This window comes from Leptodactylus fuscus, chromosome 2 (assembly GCF_031893055.1).
Source record: "Leptodactylus fuscus isolate aLepFus1 chromosome 2, aLepFus1.hap2, whole genome shotgun sequence".
Taxonomy (NCBI): Eukaryota; Metazoa; Chordata; class Amphibia; order Anura; family Leptodactylidae; genus Leptodactylus; species Leptodactylus fuscus.
The window spans coordinates 134,835,984-134,855,622 of NC_134266.1; the positions used below are offsets into that span (position 1 = coordinate 134,835,984).

Below are 19,639 nucleotides of genomic sequence, written 5' to 3' on the forward strand. Positions count from 1 at the left end.
ATTATACCTATGGGCAGGGCTGGCATTGGGGGGGGCAAACCGGTCAATTGCCCAGGGCCCCAGCCCTTGCAGGGGCCCCCGTCGGTGAAATACTTTCCCTATTAATATAGGGAAAGTATATGTTGGAAGATCACAGTGTAGCTGCTGCAGCAGCTAATAGACAGCAGCCAGCTATTGATACAGGAAGCCACATTCAGCGCTTTCCCGAAGCTTCACCCCCCCCCCCCCTTCTTTGGCCGCTCTCTGCCCACCAATGAGAGAATGAGGGGAGCTCAGGAGGCGGGGTTTATTGTTATACAGAAGCTGGACCCTGCCAAGCTCCTGCCCGTCTGCATAGTGCACAGAAGAGAAGGAGGAGAGGATAGCTCAGCAAAGTGAAAGTAAAATGCCTCACATTAATAGCAACCCCATCATGTCCCTCATATTAACGCCTGTGTACTTCACATAAGGGTTACTGATATGTGAGATATATAAGGGTACTAATAATGAAGATATTTATTACCTCCATCCATGTCTCACATATCAGTAACTCTTATGTGAGGCACACAGGGGGTTAATGTGACGGACATGATGGGGTTAACTGCTATTACTATGAGGCCCATGGAGTTACTAAACTGTAATACACATGACTGTACTTTTTATCCTCAATTGTGGATAAAAGTCAGGACTATTATATTTCAGTGGTCCTGTACATACGGCCGTTGTTTTTGCAGCCATGTGTCCGGGCCAAATTGAAGAGCTGCAAATTGTGGAGCAGGTCCCATAGCTGTCCCATAATTGTCCTATACCTAGAGCTTTCATGTCCTCAGAGATGGGTGGTATTATATACCATTAGAAAGATGCAGTACACTGAATTCACTGCACTGTCAGCTTTCACAGTATGTGCCCCTGTGCTGGAGATATTGGTGCTATTAATTTCGGCAGCAATATCTCTCCACTGCCAGAAGAGCGGGTGTTATAGCCCAGCGTCATTCCTGGGCTGTGAGGATCGCCCTCCTGACTGTACTCTTCCATAGCCTTGTACTGACAAGGGGCGCTTTCTACCGCCCAGTGATGCCGCTAGGCTAGAAGGCTCACCTTTCCAACCGTGGAGAGATATCGGTGCCGAAACTAACTGCACCAATATCTCCATCATGGCGAATACCGGCAAAGTTGGAACAACACTGAATTCAGTCAGCTTTCTAGCAGTATATAATACTGCACAACTCTGAGGACATGAAAGGTTCTCTTTAAATACACGTCATCTGCATCAGTTCTTTGGTTATCCAGGACCATTATCCTACCTGCAGAGGTGCCGGGGTATTTCATCGTAAGGCATCAGCACTCACAAGTGAGGAATACATGGCTCCTAGGAACAACCTGCTTATTGCAGCTTACTATTACACTACAAGGCAGGAAGAGGTTAAATGCTGGCTGACATTGAGGGGGCATCTGCAAATAAAAGGGGTCTGGTTATGTTCTTCATATGGGGAATGGAGGCAACTCTGATAGTTGTGAAGTGTTTGGTGCTGTGAGGGGAACATTATACAGTAAAAACAGCTATTTGTGGATTGTATTATGAGGGCAGAGGGGAATCTGGTAGTAAGTGGCTAATGTGAGAGTATTTGGTCCTGGTATAGCGGTCAGTGGTTGATGTGACAGTATTTAGTCCTAGTATAGCGGTCAGTGGGTGATGTGACAGTATTTAGTCCTGGTATAGCGATCAGCGGGTGATGTGACTGTATTTAGTCTTGGTATAGTGGTCAGTGTTTGATGTGACAGTATTTAGTTCTAATATAGTGGTTAGTGGGTGACATGACAGTATTTAGTCCTGGTACAGAGGTCAGTGTGTGATGTGACAGTATTTAAAGGGGTATTCCCACCTCACATACTCATCAGTCTTTACTGCTGTAAAATCTTCTTTCTTCCTGGTTTCTTGCATCATTTGGTGGGAGGGGTTTCACATTCAACCTGCCGTTTAGCTCCACCCCAAATTTGCGTGTAGCTACGCCCACCCATATTGGACTATGAAGTACAGGCAGCAGCAACTCCATTCTGTGTTACATACAGACACTGCCTGTCTCTGCCATAATGAACACAATTGAATTAGCTAGCCTGATAACTGGGAGAACAGAAGAAATGAAAGTAGCTCCTCTCCCCTATCTGATATCAGGAAGCTAGGTCACGTGGTGTAGACACAGGAATAGCCAGATACACAGGCTGCTCCCTGCACTTAGCCCCTCCTCCCTCCCCCCTGAGAGCAGCAGATACATCACTTGACTCATGAGCAGCTAAGTCAGGGCTGTGGCCACAATGAATTGAATAAAGTAAGATGGTGGACAAATAAGGCAGTTTTGCTGAAGCAGTGTATTTAGGAAAAGTCTTACATCCACATTAACAAGCAGTATAGATAGTATCCTTGTGATGGGACAACCCCTTTAATCCTGATATAGTGGCCAGTGTGTGATGTGACAGTATTTAGTCCTGGTATAGTGGTCAGTGGGTGACATTGCAGTATTTAGTCCTGGTATAGTGGTCAGCAGGTGATGTGACAGTATTTAGTCCCGGTATAGCGGTCAGCAGGTGATGTGACAGTATTTAGTCCTGGTATAGAGGTCAGCAGGTGACATGACAGTATTTAGTCCTGGTATAGTGGTCAGTGTGTGATGTGACTGTATTTAGTCCTGGTATAGTGGTCAGTGTGTGATGTGACTGTATTTAGTCCTGGTATAGTGGTCAGCGGGTGATGTTGCAGTATTTAGTCCTGGTATAGCGGTCAGCGGGTGATGTCGCAGTATTTAGTCCTGGTATAGCGGTGAGCGGGTGATGTCGCAGTATTTAGTCCTGGTATAGCGGTGAGCGGGTGATGTCGCAGTATTTAGTCCTGGTATAGCGGTCCTATTTGATAACTTTGTATGTATATAAATATTTTTTAGTCTGGGGAAGGGCATGTTCCCTGTTGCTTCTGCACCTGATCTTTAAAGATAAGGCACAGAAGCAGCTAGTTTGCCTAGGCAAAAAAACTTACAAATTTACAAACAACCACTTAAAAGACATTAAGGCCCCGTTCACACGGGGCACGGGACCGCGTATCTTGGTCCTGATTTTGTTGCTGGAAGTTGCATCAGAATAGGACCAAAATGCACCTGCGTGACTGTCGCGGCTTCCGAAAGTCGCGGCTTTCCGCTCCGGAGTAGGACCAAATGAATGGGTGGGTGGATGGGAGGGTGCTACCGCAAGGCGGATGCCGCGGCTGAATCACCTGCAGAATCCGCCTGAAGAAAGGGCAGCTCGCTTCTTTTTTCCACTAGCGGGAACAAACCGCTAGCGGAATAAAGAATGCCTGCGGTCTACATAGACCTCTATTGTGAGGGGGCGGATTTTGAGGAGAATTCAGCACCAAAATCCGCCCCCTCTTGCCCCGTGTGAACGAGCCCTAAGAACATCCCTGTAAGTACCAGTGATACGCACAGAATGTGACTATGTTGTATGTACGAGTGGGGCCCCACTTTTAATTTTGCCTAGGGCCCCATTTTGTCTAAAACCGGCCCTGCCTATGGGGAAACCGCTGACGTTTTTGTAGGTACAACTGACATGCTGTGATTTCCAAAACCGCGCCAGTTTTGGAAATTGAGGCATGTCTGCACAGAAGATTTTACCGCAAAGTGGGCATGGGATACACTAGAATACCATCCACTTTGCCTGTACTGTAAAACGCCGTGATTTTTCCTGTGGCATTTACGCTGCAGGAAAATTTCGGTGTTTCTGTCCTGTGGAGTGCCTGGCCTTAGGCTAAGGCCCCATTTTGAAGAAACACAGATTTTTTTTTATTGCAGATTTTGCAGCATTTTTTTTTTTTGCCAAATCCAGGAGTGGCTTGAAAAGGAATGGAAAATGTAAAGGAAGAACTTAGATGTTTCCTTTCTTTTAAATCCGCTCCTGATTTTGACAAAAAAAAACAAATAAAAACAGCAAAATCTGCAGCAAAAAACTCCGAAAAGTGGGGCCTTAGACTTTACACAGGTTTATCTCCTTCCTTTTATGTTGGGGAATGTAGGCTTTTTATGATGCATTTATGATGTTCACCTTTTTTAAAAAGGTGCAAAAAGTGCGCAACTGTACTTCACAAGTGTAAATCCTCCCGAAATATCTGTAGTATGACAATAGAAGATTTATTACATACTTGGGCCTCTTCATTAAACACCTTAAAAAAGGTATACATTCCCCAATGTATATTTCACCTGAAGAAGAGCTCGATATGGGCTTGTAAAACGTATTTTGCACATTCCAATAAAGAGATTCCATTATACACTATCCATGGGGAATCTTCAGCGAGAAGCACCTGTATATAGGGCATTATGTCTTCTTTTTTTTGCATAATCTCTGAGTGCCTTACAACTGACCAATACAGTTATCCAGTAGAGCAGGATGATCCCTTGAAGCAGCAGGTACATTTTAGTAAACGCTAAAGGAATTGTGCTATCTCGCACAAATATATCTCTATCTGGTGGTAACTGCAAGTGGAGACTATACATATATATATATATATATATATATATATATATATATATATATATATTCAAACAAAATATATGGAAAGAATTGCCCTCTTGGTAACAGAAGTTAAATAATATCACAATCTACCCCTTCATGTCATCACATGAAAGGGAGTATAATTTTTGTCTTCAATGCAGTTACTTGAATTTTTAGGTATTGCGTTAAAATGGATGAACTAATTTGTCACAAGTCAGGTTCAACATGGATATTCCGAATTCTTCCGTTTTTATTGAAACCGAAGATATGGTGATTTGTCTTGAACGAACTAGAATGGCTGAAGCCACTTGTATTGCGCAGGAAAAATACTGAAGAGGGAAGTGTAACTGTGACGTTTTGCTGCCACCCGGCAGCATCTCTGCCAATAGTTAGTGGTAGGCCATCTTACAGTACTGATGCTATACACACTATGTGCCTGTTGGCATAAACACAAGGTATTGCAGTAATGGTGGATGTAGGGATGGATCTGTTATTCATCTCACTGTATGATACAGAAAGCACTGAGTGCTGAAAACCTTACAAATTTCAATATAGCTAAAGAATTTTAGTAATAAGACAGTTTAGTCAGATCTAATCAATTACAGGCAGATTAATGATATAAATTATTGATAGGATGCTGACAACAGTAGCAGTATTCTGCAGTAATACAGACAAAGGACAGCAAACCCTTTCATTGTCATATAATGTAATTTAAGTCTGCTGTGCAATAAAGAAGCTTCATCTGTCTACACAATGTTTTTTGACATAATTTTTACTAACAGTCAGTTTTTCTAGTAAGAAAAATCTTTTGTTAAGGTTTTTTTTTTTTGGCAATATTTTCATTTAATTTCATGCTGTTCTAACAGTTTCCTCCTGCGTCAGTCTGAAAAAAAATCTGTTTTTATGTGCTGTTCACCCAATAAAAAGTGTGCTGGAGTGTGCTAATCTGAAAAAATATTGGTTTCTTAATAATTTGTTTTTTACTAGAGGAGTGGGAGTGGTGGCACTGGTGGGTTTGGTGAGACAGACATGTTTGCACTGCTGCCTATGTTAGCAGCAGCAATCACACACCGTCATTAGAGATGAGCGAACAGTGTTCTATCGAACACATGTTCGATCGGATATCAGGGTGTTTGCTATGTTCGAATCGAATCGAACACCGCGTGGTAAAGTGCGCCAAAATTCGATTCCCCTCCCACCTTCCCTGGCGCCTTTTTTGCACCAATAACAGCGCAGGGGAGGTGGGACAGGAACTACGACACCGGTGACGTTGAGAAAAGTAGGCAAAACCCATTGGCTGCCGAAATCAGGTGACCTCCATTTTAGACGAATAGTGGATTTCAAATCCGGGTCATATGAGAATGTGAACTTTGTGACTATGAGACAGGGATAGCTGTACAGGCAGGGATAGCTAGGGATAACCTTTATTTAGGGGGGAATGTTATTAAAAATAACTTTTTGGGGCTCTATCGGGTGTGTAATTGTGATTTTTGTGAGATAAACTTTTTCCCATAGGGATGCATTGGCCAGCGCTGATTGGCCAGAGTACGGAACTCGACCAATCAGCGCTGGCTCTGCTGGAGGAGGCGGAGTCTAAGATCGCTCCACACCAGTCTCCATTCAGGTCCGACCTTAGACTCCGCCTCCTCCAGCAGAGCCAGCGCTGATTGGCCGAATTCCGTACTCTGGCCAATCAGCACTGGCTAATGCATTGTATTGGCGTGATGAAGCAGTGCTGAATGTGTGTGCTTAGCACACACATTCAGCTCTACTTCATCGGGCTAATAGAATGCATTGGCCAATCAGCGCTGGCCAATGCATTCTATTAGCTTGATGAAGCAGAGTGTGCACAAGGGTTCAAGCGCACCCTCGGCTCTGATGTAGCAGAGCCGAGGCTGCACAAGGGTTCAAGCGCACCCTCGGCTCTGATGTAGCAGAGCCGAGGGTGCACTTGAACCCTTGTGCAGCCTCGGCTCTGCTACATCAGAGCCGAGGGTGCGCTTGAACCCTTGTGCACCCTCGGCTCTGCTACATCAGAGCCGAGGGTGCGCTTGGACCCTTGTGCACACTCTGCTTCATCAAGCTAATAGAATGCATTGGCCAGCGCTGATTGGCCAATGCATTCTATTAGCCCGATGAAGTAGAGCTGAATGTGTGTGCTAAGCACACACATTCAGCACTGCTTCATCACGCCAATACAATGCATTAGCCAGTGCTGATTGGCCAGAGTACGGAATTCGGCCAATCAGCGCTGGCTCTGCTGGAGGAGGCGGAGTCTAAGGTCGGACCTGAATGGAGACTGGTGTGGAGCGATCTTAGACTCCGCCTCCTCCAGCAGAGCCAGCGCTGATTGGTCGAGTTCCGTACTCTGGCCAATCAGCGCTGGCCAATGCATTCTATTAGCCCGATGAAGTAGAGCTGAATGTGTGTGCTTAGCACACACATTCAGCTCTACTTCATCGGGCTAATAGAATGCATTGGCCAATCAGCGCTGGCCAATGCATTCTATTAGCGTGAACTGAGTTTGCACAGGGGTTCTAGTGCACCCTCGGCTCTGCTACATCAGATTGCTACATCTGATGTAGCAGTGCCGAGTGTGCATCAGATGTGTAGTTGAGCAAAACTGACTCAGCACTGCTAAGTCTCTGCATTCGCATAGGAATGCATTGGCCAGCCTTCGGCCAATCAGCGCTGGCTCTGCCGGAGGAGGCGGAGTCTAAGGTCGGACCTGAATGGAGACTGGTGTGGAGCGATCTTAGACTCCGCCTCCTCCAGCAGAGCCAGCGCTGATTGGTCGAGTTCCGTACTCTGGCCAATCAGCACTGGCCAATGCATTTCTATGGGGAAAAGTTAGCTTGCGAAAATCGCAAACTGACAGGGATTTCCATGAAATAAAGTGACTTTTATGCCCCCAGACATGCTTCCCCTGCTGTCCCAGTGTCATTCCAGGGTGTTGGTATCATTTCCTGGGGTGTCATAGTGGACTTGGTGACCCTCCAGACACGAATTTGGGTTTCCCCCTTAACGAGTATATGTTCCCCATAGACTATAATGGGGTTCGAAACCCATTCGAACACTCGAACAGTGAGCGGCTGTTCGAATCGAATTTCGAACCTCGAACATTTTAGTGTTCGCTCATCTCTAACCGTCATCTCTCATGTCCGAATTTTTATATACATTGCCAAACAATAAATATATGGCAATGTGCAAGATCTGAAAGCAGAAATTTAGCCGTGACCATGCAGAAACAAATGTAGGAGCTACATCTCTAGTGCTGTGGCACAGTAGAAGTGAGCAAGGCTGTTCTACACCTACCTGATCTTCCTTGTAGGCAGGCCACATCTACAGCTAACACATGGTGGTTGTTATCATCGTTATCACCAATTATTTTTCCTCTTCAGTCATCCAAAAGAGAATCTGTGTTCAAGAAACAGCTATATTTGCCCAGTCATCTGGATTAACACTTTGGTACCGCCAATTGGGTATATACATCCGGAGAGTGGTTGTCTTGTTCTGCAAGAATGTACCAATATGTCCTTGCAGCTGCAGAAACAGGGAGCTGGCTGTAACTACATCTGGAGCTCCCTAGAGAATACAGGGAAGGTTTATTTATGATAAAAATTGGAATAAAAAGTGATCAAATGCCTACCCCAATAAGCTCTAGCCCTTTATTCGTAGAAAAAATAATAATATAAGATCCTGTCTTATTTTTGGAGAAACGTGGTAGCATGGACAAAAATTACTTGGTCAAAATGAATCAGGAATGGATCCGTGATGATTTCCACACACTTCCAGCTCATGTCTCCAAATATTGGTGGCCTGGTCTCCCTGTATCTCCATTTAGCGTAATGATACTGCTGCCTGCTACTCCTAAAGAGCTGCCACCACTCAGCCTGACATGTCCTGCAGCCTGATCTGTCATAGTATTCCAAGCCAAACTGCCACTCAAGTAGGTACAGCTACAACCACTGCCACCACTCAGCCAGACATGTCCTGTGGTCTTGTCCATCCAATCATTCCATGCTGCTCTGCCACTCCTTGCCACAGCCAGACATTTCCTACGGCCTGGTCCATGATATTGATCCATGCTGTACTGCCACCCAACTTGAGAGGTTCGTTTATCTCTAATATTGAGTAGGGATGTATTTTGTCTAGTAAGGCTGAAAATATTCTGACCATTGTAGTTTGTGACCATGACAATGTTTGATAATATCATAAAGCACAATGGAGACCAAGGTCCAGAATAGTATAAATTATATTTGATTTTTGTAGTAGAACAAGTATCTACATAACGGTTCTCTGCACAACAACGCATCTATCGAACATTGGTATACAGCTGATACACAAATACCTCCTTAACAGTCAATTGGATTGAGAGCTAACTGTCAATTATAGAAATTTTTGGGAACCCATGCTATATTGCTTGAAGAAGAGGAGGACATATACATTTTTTCCAGCGGAAGAACCCTTTTCCAAGAGGATTATACAATGAGAACTAGGTCGACAGAGACTAAAATGACAAGATCTGGAGAACATAGATGATAGTACATTTACATGTTTTTCTGCATACGAAAGTAACAAACATGGCAATAGCAATAGTATTGATACAGTAAATTTATATTAAAAAATCATTTTCAGAACAATTTGTCAGCTTATATCAAACATGTTTTTACAGAATTTATTATACCGGTTCTAGCTAAGGTAACCTACAGCTCCAAAATCTCAATGGATTGTTTCAGTTTATTGTACCAATTTTAACGAGTATTAGGTAATAAAACCAAAGTGCAGGGATGAGTTAATGGTACCCTGTATCATTGTACTCTGTTGTACCTCACATACAATTCACTGGGCACAATGTTCACTGCTTAATTCTCAATCTATCCATGTGCATTAGGTTTAGTTTAGTCCTACCAAAATTAAAGAAATACCCTTGCCAATAATGTTTTCATTATGGCGTATACATTTGTAAAGTTAGGCATTAAGTGATCTACCAAGTGATTTGGGACAGGCCCCCATGGCATCTACTCTTCAGATGTTTACAATCATCTGTTTGTCTAACCAGCCTTGTGGGTGGCATGAAGGTCCCCCAATATCAGATGCCATTTGTGCAAACCTCGTACATGTGGGTAGACCTCTTACATGTATTAAGATGAGTGAATCTGAAGAATTACATATTTTTTTCACACCTTTATGTACTATGATTGGAGCACCAGTTATGAATTTTCCTAATAATGTGTGATATTACTGTAATTATTAAAAACTATCATGAGGTAATGTAGATAAAGATCTAAAAACATATGTCAACATTTTTTGAAGATATATAGTAGATTCAAATAGTTTCTGTAAAAATAATTTATCAGACTTTTTAGTGGAAAAGTTGCAAGACACGGCAATCTTCTGAAGTTCTACTCAATGTACATTTGGGGGTAAGTGGCTACATTTGAAAGGGATATAGTCAAACAAAGTTACCGGATCTACTGGCATCGTACAATTACTGTATATATTATCAATTCTTTAATCTTTGTCAAGGACACGTTCTGATGAACTCCACAAGGGATAAAGCACCACTACTCCATGAGGGTGCCAGGTAAGTAAAGTGACCAACAGTGGGTGTGGGAGTTTATTACAATTTATCGATAGAATTCCCTATAAGATTTATGGAATAACCATTATACAGTCCTTAATTGGTTGAAATTAGCATGGTTCACCCAGACAATGGAGGTAGCAGAACAGGCAAGATAAAGATTGCTTCAAAGAACAGTAATGGTTCTCCTTTATCTTGAACATACAGAGCAGTATGTGCAAAGCAAAGCTGTAAAACAAGGCAACACAGGAAGGAAATACATATCAGATATACAGTCCTATGAAAAAGTTTGGGCACCCCTATTAATCTTAATCATTTTTAGTTATAAATATTTTGGTGTTTGCAACAGCCATTTCAGTTTGATATATCTAATAACTGATGGACACAGTAATATTTCAGGATTGAAATGAGGTTTATTGTACTAACAGAAAATGCGCAATATGCATTAAACCAAAATTTGACCGGTGCAAAAATATGGGCACCTCAACAGAAAAGTGACATTAATATTTAGTACATCCTCCTTTTGCAAAGATAACAGCCTCTAGTCGCTTCCTGTAGCTTTTAATCAGTTCCTGGATCCTGGATGAAGGTATTTTGGACCATTTCTTTCTACAAAACAATTCAAGTTCAGTTAAGTTTGATGGTCGCCGAACATGGACAGCCCGCTCTCAAATGATCTGAAAACAAAGATTGTTCAACATAGTTGTTCAGGGGAAGGATACAAAACATTGTCTCAGAGATTTAACCTGTCAGTTTCCACTGTGAGGAACATAGTAAGGAAATGGAAGACCACAGGGACAGTTCTTGTTAAGCCCAGAAGTGGCAGGCCAAGAAAAATATCAGAAAGGCAGAGAAGAAGAATGGTGAGAACAGTCAAGGACAATCCACAGACCACCTCCAAAGAGCTGCAGCATCATCTTGCTGCAGATGGTGTCACTGTGCATCGGTCAACTATACAGCGCACTTTGCACAAATAGAAGCTGTATGGGAGAGTGATGAGAAAGAAGCCGTTTCTGCACGTACGCCACAAATAGAGTTGCCTGAGGTATGAAAAAGCACATTTGGACAAGGCAGCTTCATTTTGGAAACAAAAATTGAGTTGTTTGGTTATAAAAAAAGGCGTTATGCATGGCGTCCAAAAAGAAACAGCATTCCAAGAAAAACACATGCTACCCACTGTAAAATTTGGTGGAGGTTCCATCATGCTTTGGGGCTGTGTGGCCAATGCCGGCATCGGGAATCTTGTTAAAGTTGAGAGTCGCATGGATTCCACTCAGTATCAGCAGATTCTTGAGAATAATGTTCAAGAATCAGTGACGAAGTTGAAGTTACGCCGGGGATGGATATTTCAGCAAGACAATGATCCAAAACACCGCTCCAAATCCTCAGGCATTCATGCAGAGGAACAATTACAATGTTCTGGAATGGCCATCCCAGTCCCCAGACCTGAATATCATTGAACATCTGTGGGATGATTTGAAGCGGGCTGTCCATGCTCGGCGACCATCTAACTTAACTGAACTTGAATTGTTTGTCCAAAATACCTTTATCCAGGATCCAGGAACTGATTAAAAGCTACAGGAAGCGACTAGAGGCTGTTATCTTTGCAAAAGGAGGATCTACTAAATATTAATGTCACTTTTCTGTTGAGGTGCCCATACTTTTGCACCGGTCAAATTTTGGTTTAATGCATATTGCACATTTTCTGTTAGTACAATAAACCTCATTTCAATCCTGAAATATTACTGTGTCCATCAGTTATTAGATATATCAAACTGAAATGGCTGTTGCAAATACCAAAATATTTAGAACTAAAAATGATTAAGATTAATAGGGGTGCCCAAACTTTTTCATAGGACTGTAAAGCACCTAGATAGTCAGGCAATTTAGGTAATTCCTCTAAGATTCCTACAGTTTGATGAAGTGCTTTAAGACAACATAGGCAGTACAGGAAGCAACAGAGAAGTAAAAACAAAGAATAAAGGGGTTGCAGACTCTAGTAATTGATATAAAAATAAGAAAAACCTATACAAGGTGCATGAACATATTCTCTCCCTTTTTTCCAGAAAATTCATTGTCTTGATACTGAACAATATATAGAAACAAATGTATCAAGAAATGTGCTGGTGGTCATCAATCTGGTAAGGAAAGAACACAGCTGTTTCAACATGATCCAGTAGGGAGTTGTTGAAGGTCTGAGAAAAATGGCGTCTTATCGTCCTGGCCCTTTCATGCTCTTTGGTTGGTAATCTTGCATTGACATCATGCTATAACAGTCTGATGGATTGCATCTTCCATCTTTGCCCGTGTTACCCTTTGGCCCTGGTTGTCCTGGGATGCCAGGAATTCCTTGTTGTCCTGTTGGTCCTGGAGGGCCCAGTTTGCCATAACCAGGTGGACCCTGTGGTCCTAAATTCATTGAAAGAAGACCATAAAAAGTTAGAATTTGAAATGCATTCTTGTAAGGAAATATGCAATTTGATTCAAAAAATGTTGTCTATTATGAATACTCTATATGAACCTTTTGGTCAGAAAGAATATATGTTGTTCATATACACTGCAATGTCTCCCATTATGGGCGGAATCTGCGGCAAATTGCTACGTGTGAAAAAAGTAGTGGAGCAACTCTTACACAGTCTCTCCAATCTCATGAATAGAAGCTTTCAATCCCTTCAGTTTCATTATGGTCTTGGTGGCCTACCCTACATGTGCCATTTTTATACAGTTTCCAGGGATAGACTGCTGACTGCAGATTTTAATCTTTGCCATATTCTTTCCATTTTTAGTAATTTTGTACTTTAATGGAATTTCAGAGTACATTCAAAGTCACCTCAAAGTACATTGAGGAAATCCTCTTTATTAAGTTTGTCATTACTACATATAGAATCTATTAGCCAGAGCAGGAATAAGTTAATATAGGATAGCTCATTAGAATGTCCCGTATGCAATAATAAATGTACAGCACACCATATCTTTTCTTAGTGATATCAGCTGATCTTGTACTACTGTAAGCCTAGATATAGTAGATTCTATATGCATGGTCTCTGAGGAGGGGGCTGTATACCATCACTTTCTGGAGACTGTTACAGCTACAACATTTCTCTGACTTCCACTAATTTCAGGTGCCATAACGCTCAAACGTTCACATACCCATGTCACACATATCAAGAATATACATGACATACAGGAAGGAATTGGTTCCAGTTCAATGATTTCACATTTAATATTTGTAATTAATGAAGGTTTTCTGTGGCTTTTTTATCTGTTTATCTGTGATAAGTTTGCTCAATATATGGAAACATGGATTTACCATTTCTGTATAAACTTTATACTTAACCAATGTGAATACAAATAATCCAAAATGATAACAGTAAATAATACCTGGTGGTCCAGGTGGACCCACGTCACCCATTTGGCCAACACCGTTTGCACCTTTATCTCCCTTTGGTCCTGTTTCACCTAAAATAATAAAAAATTCAGAGTATGTAATTGAAATTGTGTAAAACATAATAGGTTTGTAGACTGTAATCCTATGTAGAATATAGACAGACTGATCCAATAAGACACAGGAATATAATTCTCCAAAATAAAAAAAAGATATATATGGAGGTTTGTTATATTTTAGATTTCTACCAGTCCAATGTGATCACATTTCGATATGCAGAACTAATATACCTCTCATTCCAGGGACTCCTGGTCTTCCTTCACGTCCAATCTGACCTGGGGTTCCTGGTGCACCTGGCATACCTGGCCGACCTGGTGCTCCATCCTTTCCAGGAGGACCTGGCCTTCCTGGTGTAGCAGCCATTTCTACTGGCATCTGCATTCGTGAGGCGTAGTAAGCCATCCGTTCTATTAAAATAACCATTATTTACATGAGGAAGAAGGTTTGAACTTTCTATTATTATCAATTACGTCTGAAAAATTTGTCTCTATATCAAAGTTCAGGCAGAATCGATCTTACCATCAAAGAGTCTGATCATCTCCTGTCGAATCATCCTTTTTATTTCATCATAATTGATAGGGTCTGCCTATCAATAAAAATAATAAAGTTTATGTAGCATAGTGACAGATAAGACATCAAAAACTTAGCAAATTGTTAAGTATACATTCAGTAGGATTCATATACAGTCCTAATGTTCTGGAATAGAGTTATTTGTTGTAAAGTGGTATTCTGAGCTTTATTATTAATGGACTGTCCTAACAATAAGCCATCAATAGTAAAGTGATGGTCTTCCATGTAATAAGCCATCAATGTGTAACTGTTTGTAGTATGGAACAGGAATACTATCATTCACAGAACAAAGCAAGTGCTTTAAAGGGGTTGTCCAGTTTTAGCAAACAAACATCATTGTTTGTGTAATGAAAAGTTGTTTCCAAAATTTTTCCTCTATCATTTCCGTACAGTTTTTCGATCTCTTGTTGTTGTTATTCTTTGTTTACTTTCAGTGGATGAAAATCAGTCCATGGTCATGTGATGTACATACAGGTGCACAGCTCGTTACATAAGAGAGCTCTGATTACTATGCTGTGACTGTAACGAGCTGTGCACTTGTATTCATCACATGACTATAGACTGTATATCACATGACTATAGGCTGACTTTTAATCCTCTGGGAGTAGGCAGAATGAATGACAGCAAGCAGAAATCTAGAAAAAAGTGAGGAATTGATACAGAAAGTATATTGAAAAGTGGTATAACTTTGCATTGTACAAACAATAACATGTATTTGCTGAACATGGACAGCCCCTTGAAAGCATTTACTGCTATGGCTGAACAGTGCAACTTATGTTAAAGGAGACGTGTTGTTTATCTGCAGTACTAGCCACAGACCCAAACAAGGATGCCCCTTTGTGTGTGATTAACTAGAGTCCTGGTGTCTGACAATTTATTTATTACCATTATTCCAGGTGTTCCTGGAATTCCTGGAGGACCAGGTGGTCCAGGAGGGCCGCTAGATCCCCTCTCTCCTGAAGGTCCTCTAGGTCCAACAACTCCTATAGATGAACTCTTTTCATAACCATTTCCAGGTGGTCCAGGCCTTCCTCTCTCCCCTTGAGGTCCTGGAGAACCTGGTGAACCAGCTTCACCCTATTATAAGAATATAAAGGATAAAGAATCAAAACACATATCCAAAAAAAATGTAAGTTGCTGATGACAGCCAATTATACACATCTTCCTGTGACATCACCCCTGCACTAATACAGAACACCAGTGACTGTCTTTCTGCTGTCTCGAATATCATATCTTTCCTCTATCTGAAACTAAATCTCTCTAAGACTGAATTACTACTGTTTCCACCACCTAATAGATCTGTCCCTGATATAGCCATTGCAGTCTCAGGCCTTACTCCTTAGCAGCATACCCGCCACCTCGGGATTGTGTTTGACTCAGACCGTTCTTTCACCCCCCATATCCAATCACTCGTACACTCATGTCATCTCCACCTCAAAAGCATCTCCAGAATACGCCCTTTCCTTACCAGAGATACATTAAAGACACTTCTTGTTGCTCTGATTCACTTTCTCCTTGACTACTGTAACTCCTTACTAATCAGTCTTCCCCTTACTAAACTCTCCCCTCTACAATCTATTCTGAATGCAGCGGCCAGACTCATCTATCAGTCTAAACGCTTCAGCGATGCCTCCTGTTTGTGCCAGTCACTACATTGGCTGCCTATTCATTATAGAATAAAATATAAAGTTATCACTCTCATCCACAAGGCTCTCCATAATGCTGCATCTCCCTACATTTCCTCCCTCAACTCTGTCTATCGCCCAACCCGTGTTCTCCGTTCATTGCGAGCAGGGCCCTCAGTCCCATTGTGTGAAGTGACTATTTTTTTGAAATGTATCTTTTTGTCAGTACTTGAACCCCACAAATTGCATAGTGCTGTGAAACACACACACATATATATATATATATATATATATATATATATATATGTCAGTGGCCTCTCACCTTTTCTCCTGGGGTTCCAGGAAGTCCAGGCTTACCAGGAGAGCCCTGTGGAAAAAAAAAAAATACATGACTTGTAAAAGTCTTAAACAGTTATCCGCTTAATCCCTTACACATCAATGGCATTTGTAGGATGTATTTTGCTCTAAATGTGCAACACAGGGACGGCACACGAGCAGAAGGTGTCAGTTCTAACTTTTATCTTATATCTTGCTGAATAGTCGAGATCATAAATAATTTGTTCACAGTTGTTTTACCCCTTAGATGCCATTTGCAATACGAGGACAACAACTAATGTTAAACAAAGGTGTTCTCATTTACTAGGAGCAAACTATTATTATGAAAATGATGGGAATTTTAACACATACAGTATATTAATCCTTATCAACACAAACCTTTCCCCTTCTATTTTAGAAAAAGATCTAAATCTGTAGCAGATCCCACAGTAGGTGAACGTTTGGTTGTTCAGCAGCCATCTTGTGATTACCATACAAAATTGCATACTCTGCAAGGCCAAGCAGTGCATGTATGCAGAAAATAGAGATGGGAGAAAGTTACTGGTCATAACCTTTGGCAGTGGCTTTCTCCCCAACAACAAAGGGATAAGTAATTGAGATCCAATGTCCTTATTTCCCTAGACTTCTGCAGTTGGAGGAGTGTCAGAAGGCCCAGACACATTAAAGGTTGGCCGAACCAGACAAAATCATCTTGTTACATATCTAATGTACAAGGTCAGTTTAACAGTGAATGATTTATATAGTTCTGTAGATTGTATTATTCATTCAGTACTTTTTCTTAGGAGCTGATTATACTTGTCAACCTGTGGATATGACAATGTAAGGTGGCCATTTAAACAAGAAATGAAGAACTTAAAATGGGATTTTACTACATCTGCTATACAGAAGATATACTATATTAGAAGGGGGTGGCGTTTTATAATAGAAATTGGAGATCAAGTAAACATAATGGTTACACTGGTGACTATTTAAAAGGTTTAGGCTCAAAAGGATTAGAGAAGTGAAAGTTTCTATGAAATGTGATGTATAAGTTAAAAAAAATTTAAAACATAAAAACAACCAAGGGAAACATGGAGGTGGCCAACTCGCCGCACTTCACATAAATTGTAGTGCAGCAGAAAGCTTTTATCCATGTTGTTTTTGTTTTACTTTTTTTGTCTGCATTGATTATTTCTCTTTGAAATTCACAAGTGGACTCCAGACCTATGTATTTATGAAGCAATTCATGTGCTGATATTTGTTACTTTGAAGAGCAGTTTGTTCACCTAGAAATGGAAGATGTTTGTTAAATAAGATTTTTCTTTCTAATTGAAGACTGAAAACATGGCAAAAGAACAAAAGTGAGTATTTAAAGGGAGTCTATCACTGCCCCTAGCTACTTTAAATTGCTCCCATAGTGCTGTAAATGCCCATCCTGCATTTAGCTTCTCCCCCTGGGCAGTGTGAATTGATCCTCCCAGTGTGAGCTGATCCTCCCACTGTCCAGGGAAATTAGCTGAATTCAGGATGGGCGTGTGTAGTGATGGTGCATCAAGATCGTCATTTGAGTAAAGAATAAAAGTGCTTTTTCTATGCATCCCTGGGGCTCTGAAATATAAGAAAGGTAAGGATTTTATTCTTCCAACAGCATCTACAGCACAGGGAGTCTATCATTGCCCCCAGCTACATTAAACCACTCCTGTGGTTTAATGTAGCTGGGGGCAATGATAGACTCCCTATAATGAACTAATCAAAGAAAGAACAGTTTTACATGTTTTTTTGATATCTCATTCGCACACCATTGATTTTTTTTTTGTATAGCAAGAATACAGTTTAATGTAAATAATGGATTTTAGAAACCCTCATTCACACTCTAAAATATGCCAGATCTGTTGCGGGTTGGCTGCAGAAATCCTATGGATTTCACTCCATTTAATAAGATATTAAAAAAAAATAATAATAATAATTAAGGCCCTATGTAAACAGGAAAATATTTCTAGTATTGATAGCTTATCCTTAGAATAGGCCATAATATTAGATCTGCGGGAGTGTAATACCCAGTAGCTCCCTATCAGCTGTACCAATACAAAAGAGATCCCAGTATGGTGTCATTTTGGAAGCCATGCTGCTCACTCGCCATACAAACACTAGTGGTAAGTGTAGGTACTCAAAGATGATCTAGTAAAATCTACGGCATAGTACTGCAGTACCTACTCTTGGGTTGGTGGCAGATTGCCTTGGGTTGTGAGCATGTCTATTAGACAAACGTCAATAAACTTGTTATATTGTCAATCAGTGCTTATTTTGGGCCTCACATTAGGGGAAGGGCCCTTCCAGATCCGTCCCTCAGAGGCTACACTCCTGCCTGTTGCCGCATGTACATCTATAAATATTACTTTACGGCCTGTAGATAAATATACTTAACTCTAGAAACATTACATACCTCTTTTCCTGGTGCTCCATCTGATCCAGTTTCACCCTAATAAAAACAAAGAAAGATTTTTACCATATGTATTTTACTGACGTATGCAGACCACTGATAATTCTCAGAAATTGTTGAATGGTCATTGTATTCATTCAGATACTTACCACAGCGCCAGGATGTCCTGGGGATCCTGGTTCTCCAGGCAGACCCATCATTCCTCTTTCACCAGGAGATCCTCGTTCACCCTTCATACTCTTCAGTGGAAAAAATAAATGAAATAATTAAGATTACTTTACATATCTTTATATTTTCTAATTATAAATAGTATAAGACCTTACCAGTCCTGGAGGTCCTGGGCTGCCTGGTTGTCCTGGGCTTCCTGAAGGTCCCTAGAAAATAATGTTACAAATGCTATGTGACATGGATATCATAACCGCGAGTATACTACCTTACAAATTATAAGATTTTACTTACTATGTGACCTGGAGGACCTGGTCGTCCTTGTGGACCCATGGGACCGGGATCACCCTAGATAGAATTTATATTTATGGCATTTTTTACAAGAATTTATCATCTGCAGTTTTCAGAAACTAATGAACTAAGTTGTGAGCTTACCTCTGCTCCTGGTCTTCCTGGACTTCCTTGAGGTCCAGCAGGCCCACAATCTCCCTTAAACAAAGATTAACAAATAAGAATTAGTCTATTTGAAACAACGAATGTGTAGTTAGATCTGGAGTGGTAGAGATGCTGAATATTGTTAAACAATTGTACCTTTTGCCCAGGCAGGCCCATGTGTCCAGGTTTTCCTTTGAATCCCTAGAATAAGAATATTATTATAAACTCAACAACAAAAGTTGTAATCCTATACAAATACTGAAAGAACTCCAAAAGAAAGACAATATTTCCATCAACTGATCTTATATTTCATACTTCAATTATGTTACATTTCTCTGTAATTGTGGCCAAAACTGTCTCTTAATTTATCAGTCGCAAACACTAACAGGTAAAGGGCTTTCCAGGACTATGATATCGATAAGCTATCCTCCTGCATGCGGCATATGGAGTTGAAACTCCATGCACAGTCATTATACAACATTCAGCGATGTGCTTGGTAAGCAGTGAAGAGGCCAATTAATATCACTGTTCTGGAACACCCCTTTAAA

The 19,639-nt window shown here is 41.1% G+C and overlaps 1 protein-coding gene across 1 annotated transcript in view; it reads right to left on the reverse strand.

The window, feature by feature from the left end:
- Positions 1-8,750: 8,750 nt before the first annotated feature.
- The window catches only part of COL16A1 (collagen type XVI alpha 1 chain), a 141,084-nt gene continuing 130,195 nt past the window's right edge, over positions 8,751-19,639 (reverse strand). The window contains exons 61-73 of the mRNA XM_075263112.1: positions 19,248-19,292; positions 19,092-19,145; positions 18,951-19,004; positions 18,815-18,865; positions 18,641-18,730; positions 18,495-18,530; positions 16,059-16,103; positions 14,997-15,188; positions 14,061-14,127; positions 13,772-13,948; positions 13,478-13,555; positions 11,966-12,505; positions 8,751-10,373 (exon numbers count right to left, since the gene is read on the reverse strand). Of these exons, the coding sequence (XP_075119213.1) occupies positions 12,309-12,505; positions 13,478-13,555; positions 13,772-13,948; positions 14,061-14,127; positions 14,997-15,188; positions 16,059-16,103; positions 18,495-18,530; positions 18,641-18,730; positions 18,815-18,865; positions 18,951-19,004; positions 19,092-19,145; positions 19,248-19,292 (1,086 nt within the window). The 3' untranslated portion in view covers positions 8,751-10,373; positions 11,966-12,308. The remainder of the gene's footprint in view (positions 10,374-11,965; positions 12,506-13,477; positions 13,556-13,771; positions 13,949-14,060; positions 14,128-14,996; positions 15,189-16,058; positions 16,104-18,494; positions 18,531-18,640; positions 18,731-18,814; positions 18,866-18,950; positions 19,005-19,091; positions 19,146-19,247; positions 19,293-19,639) is intronic.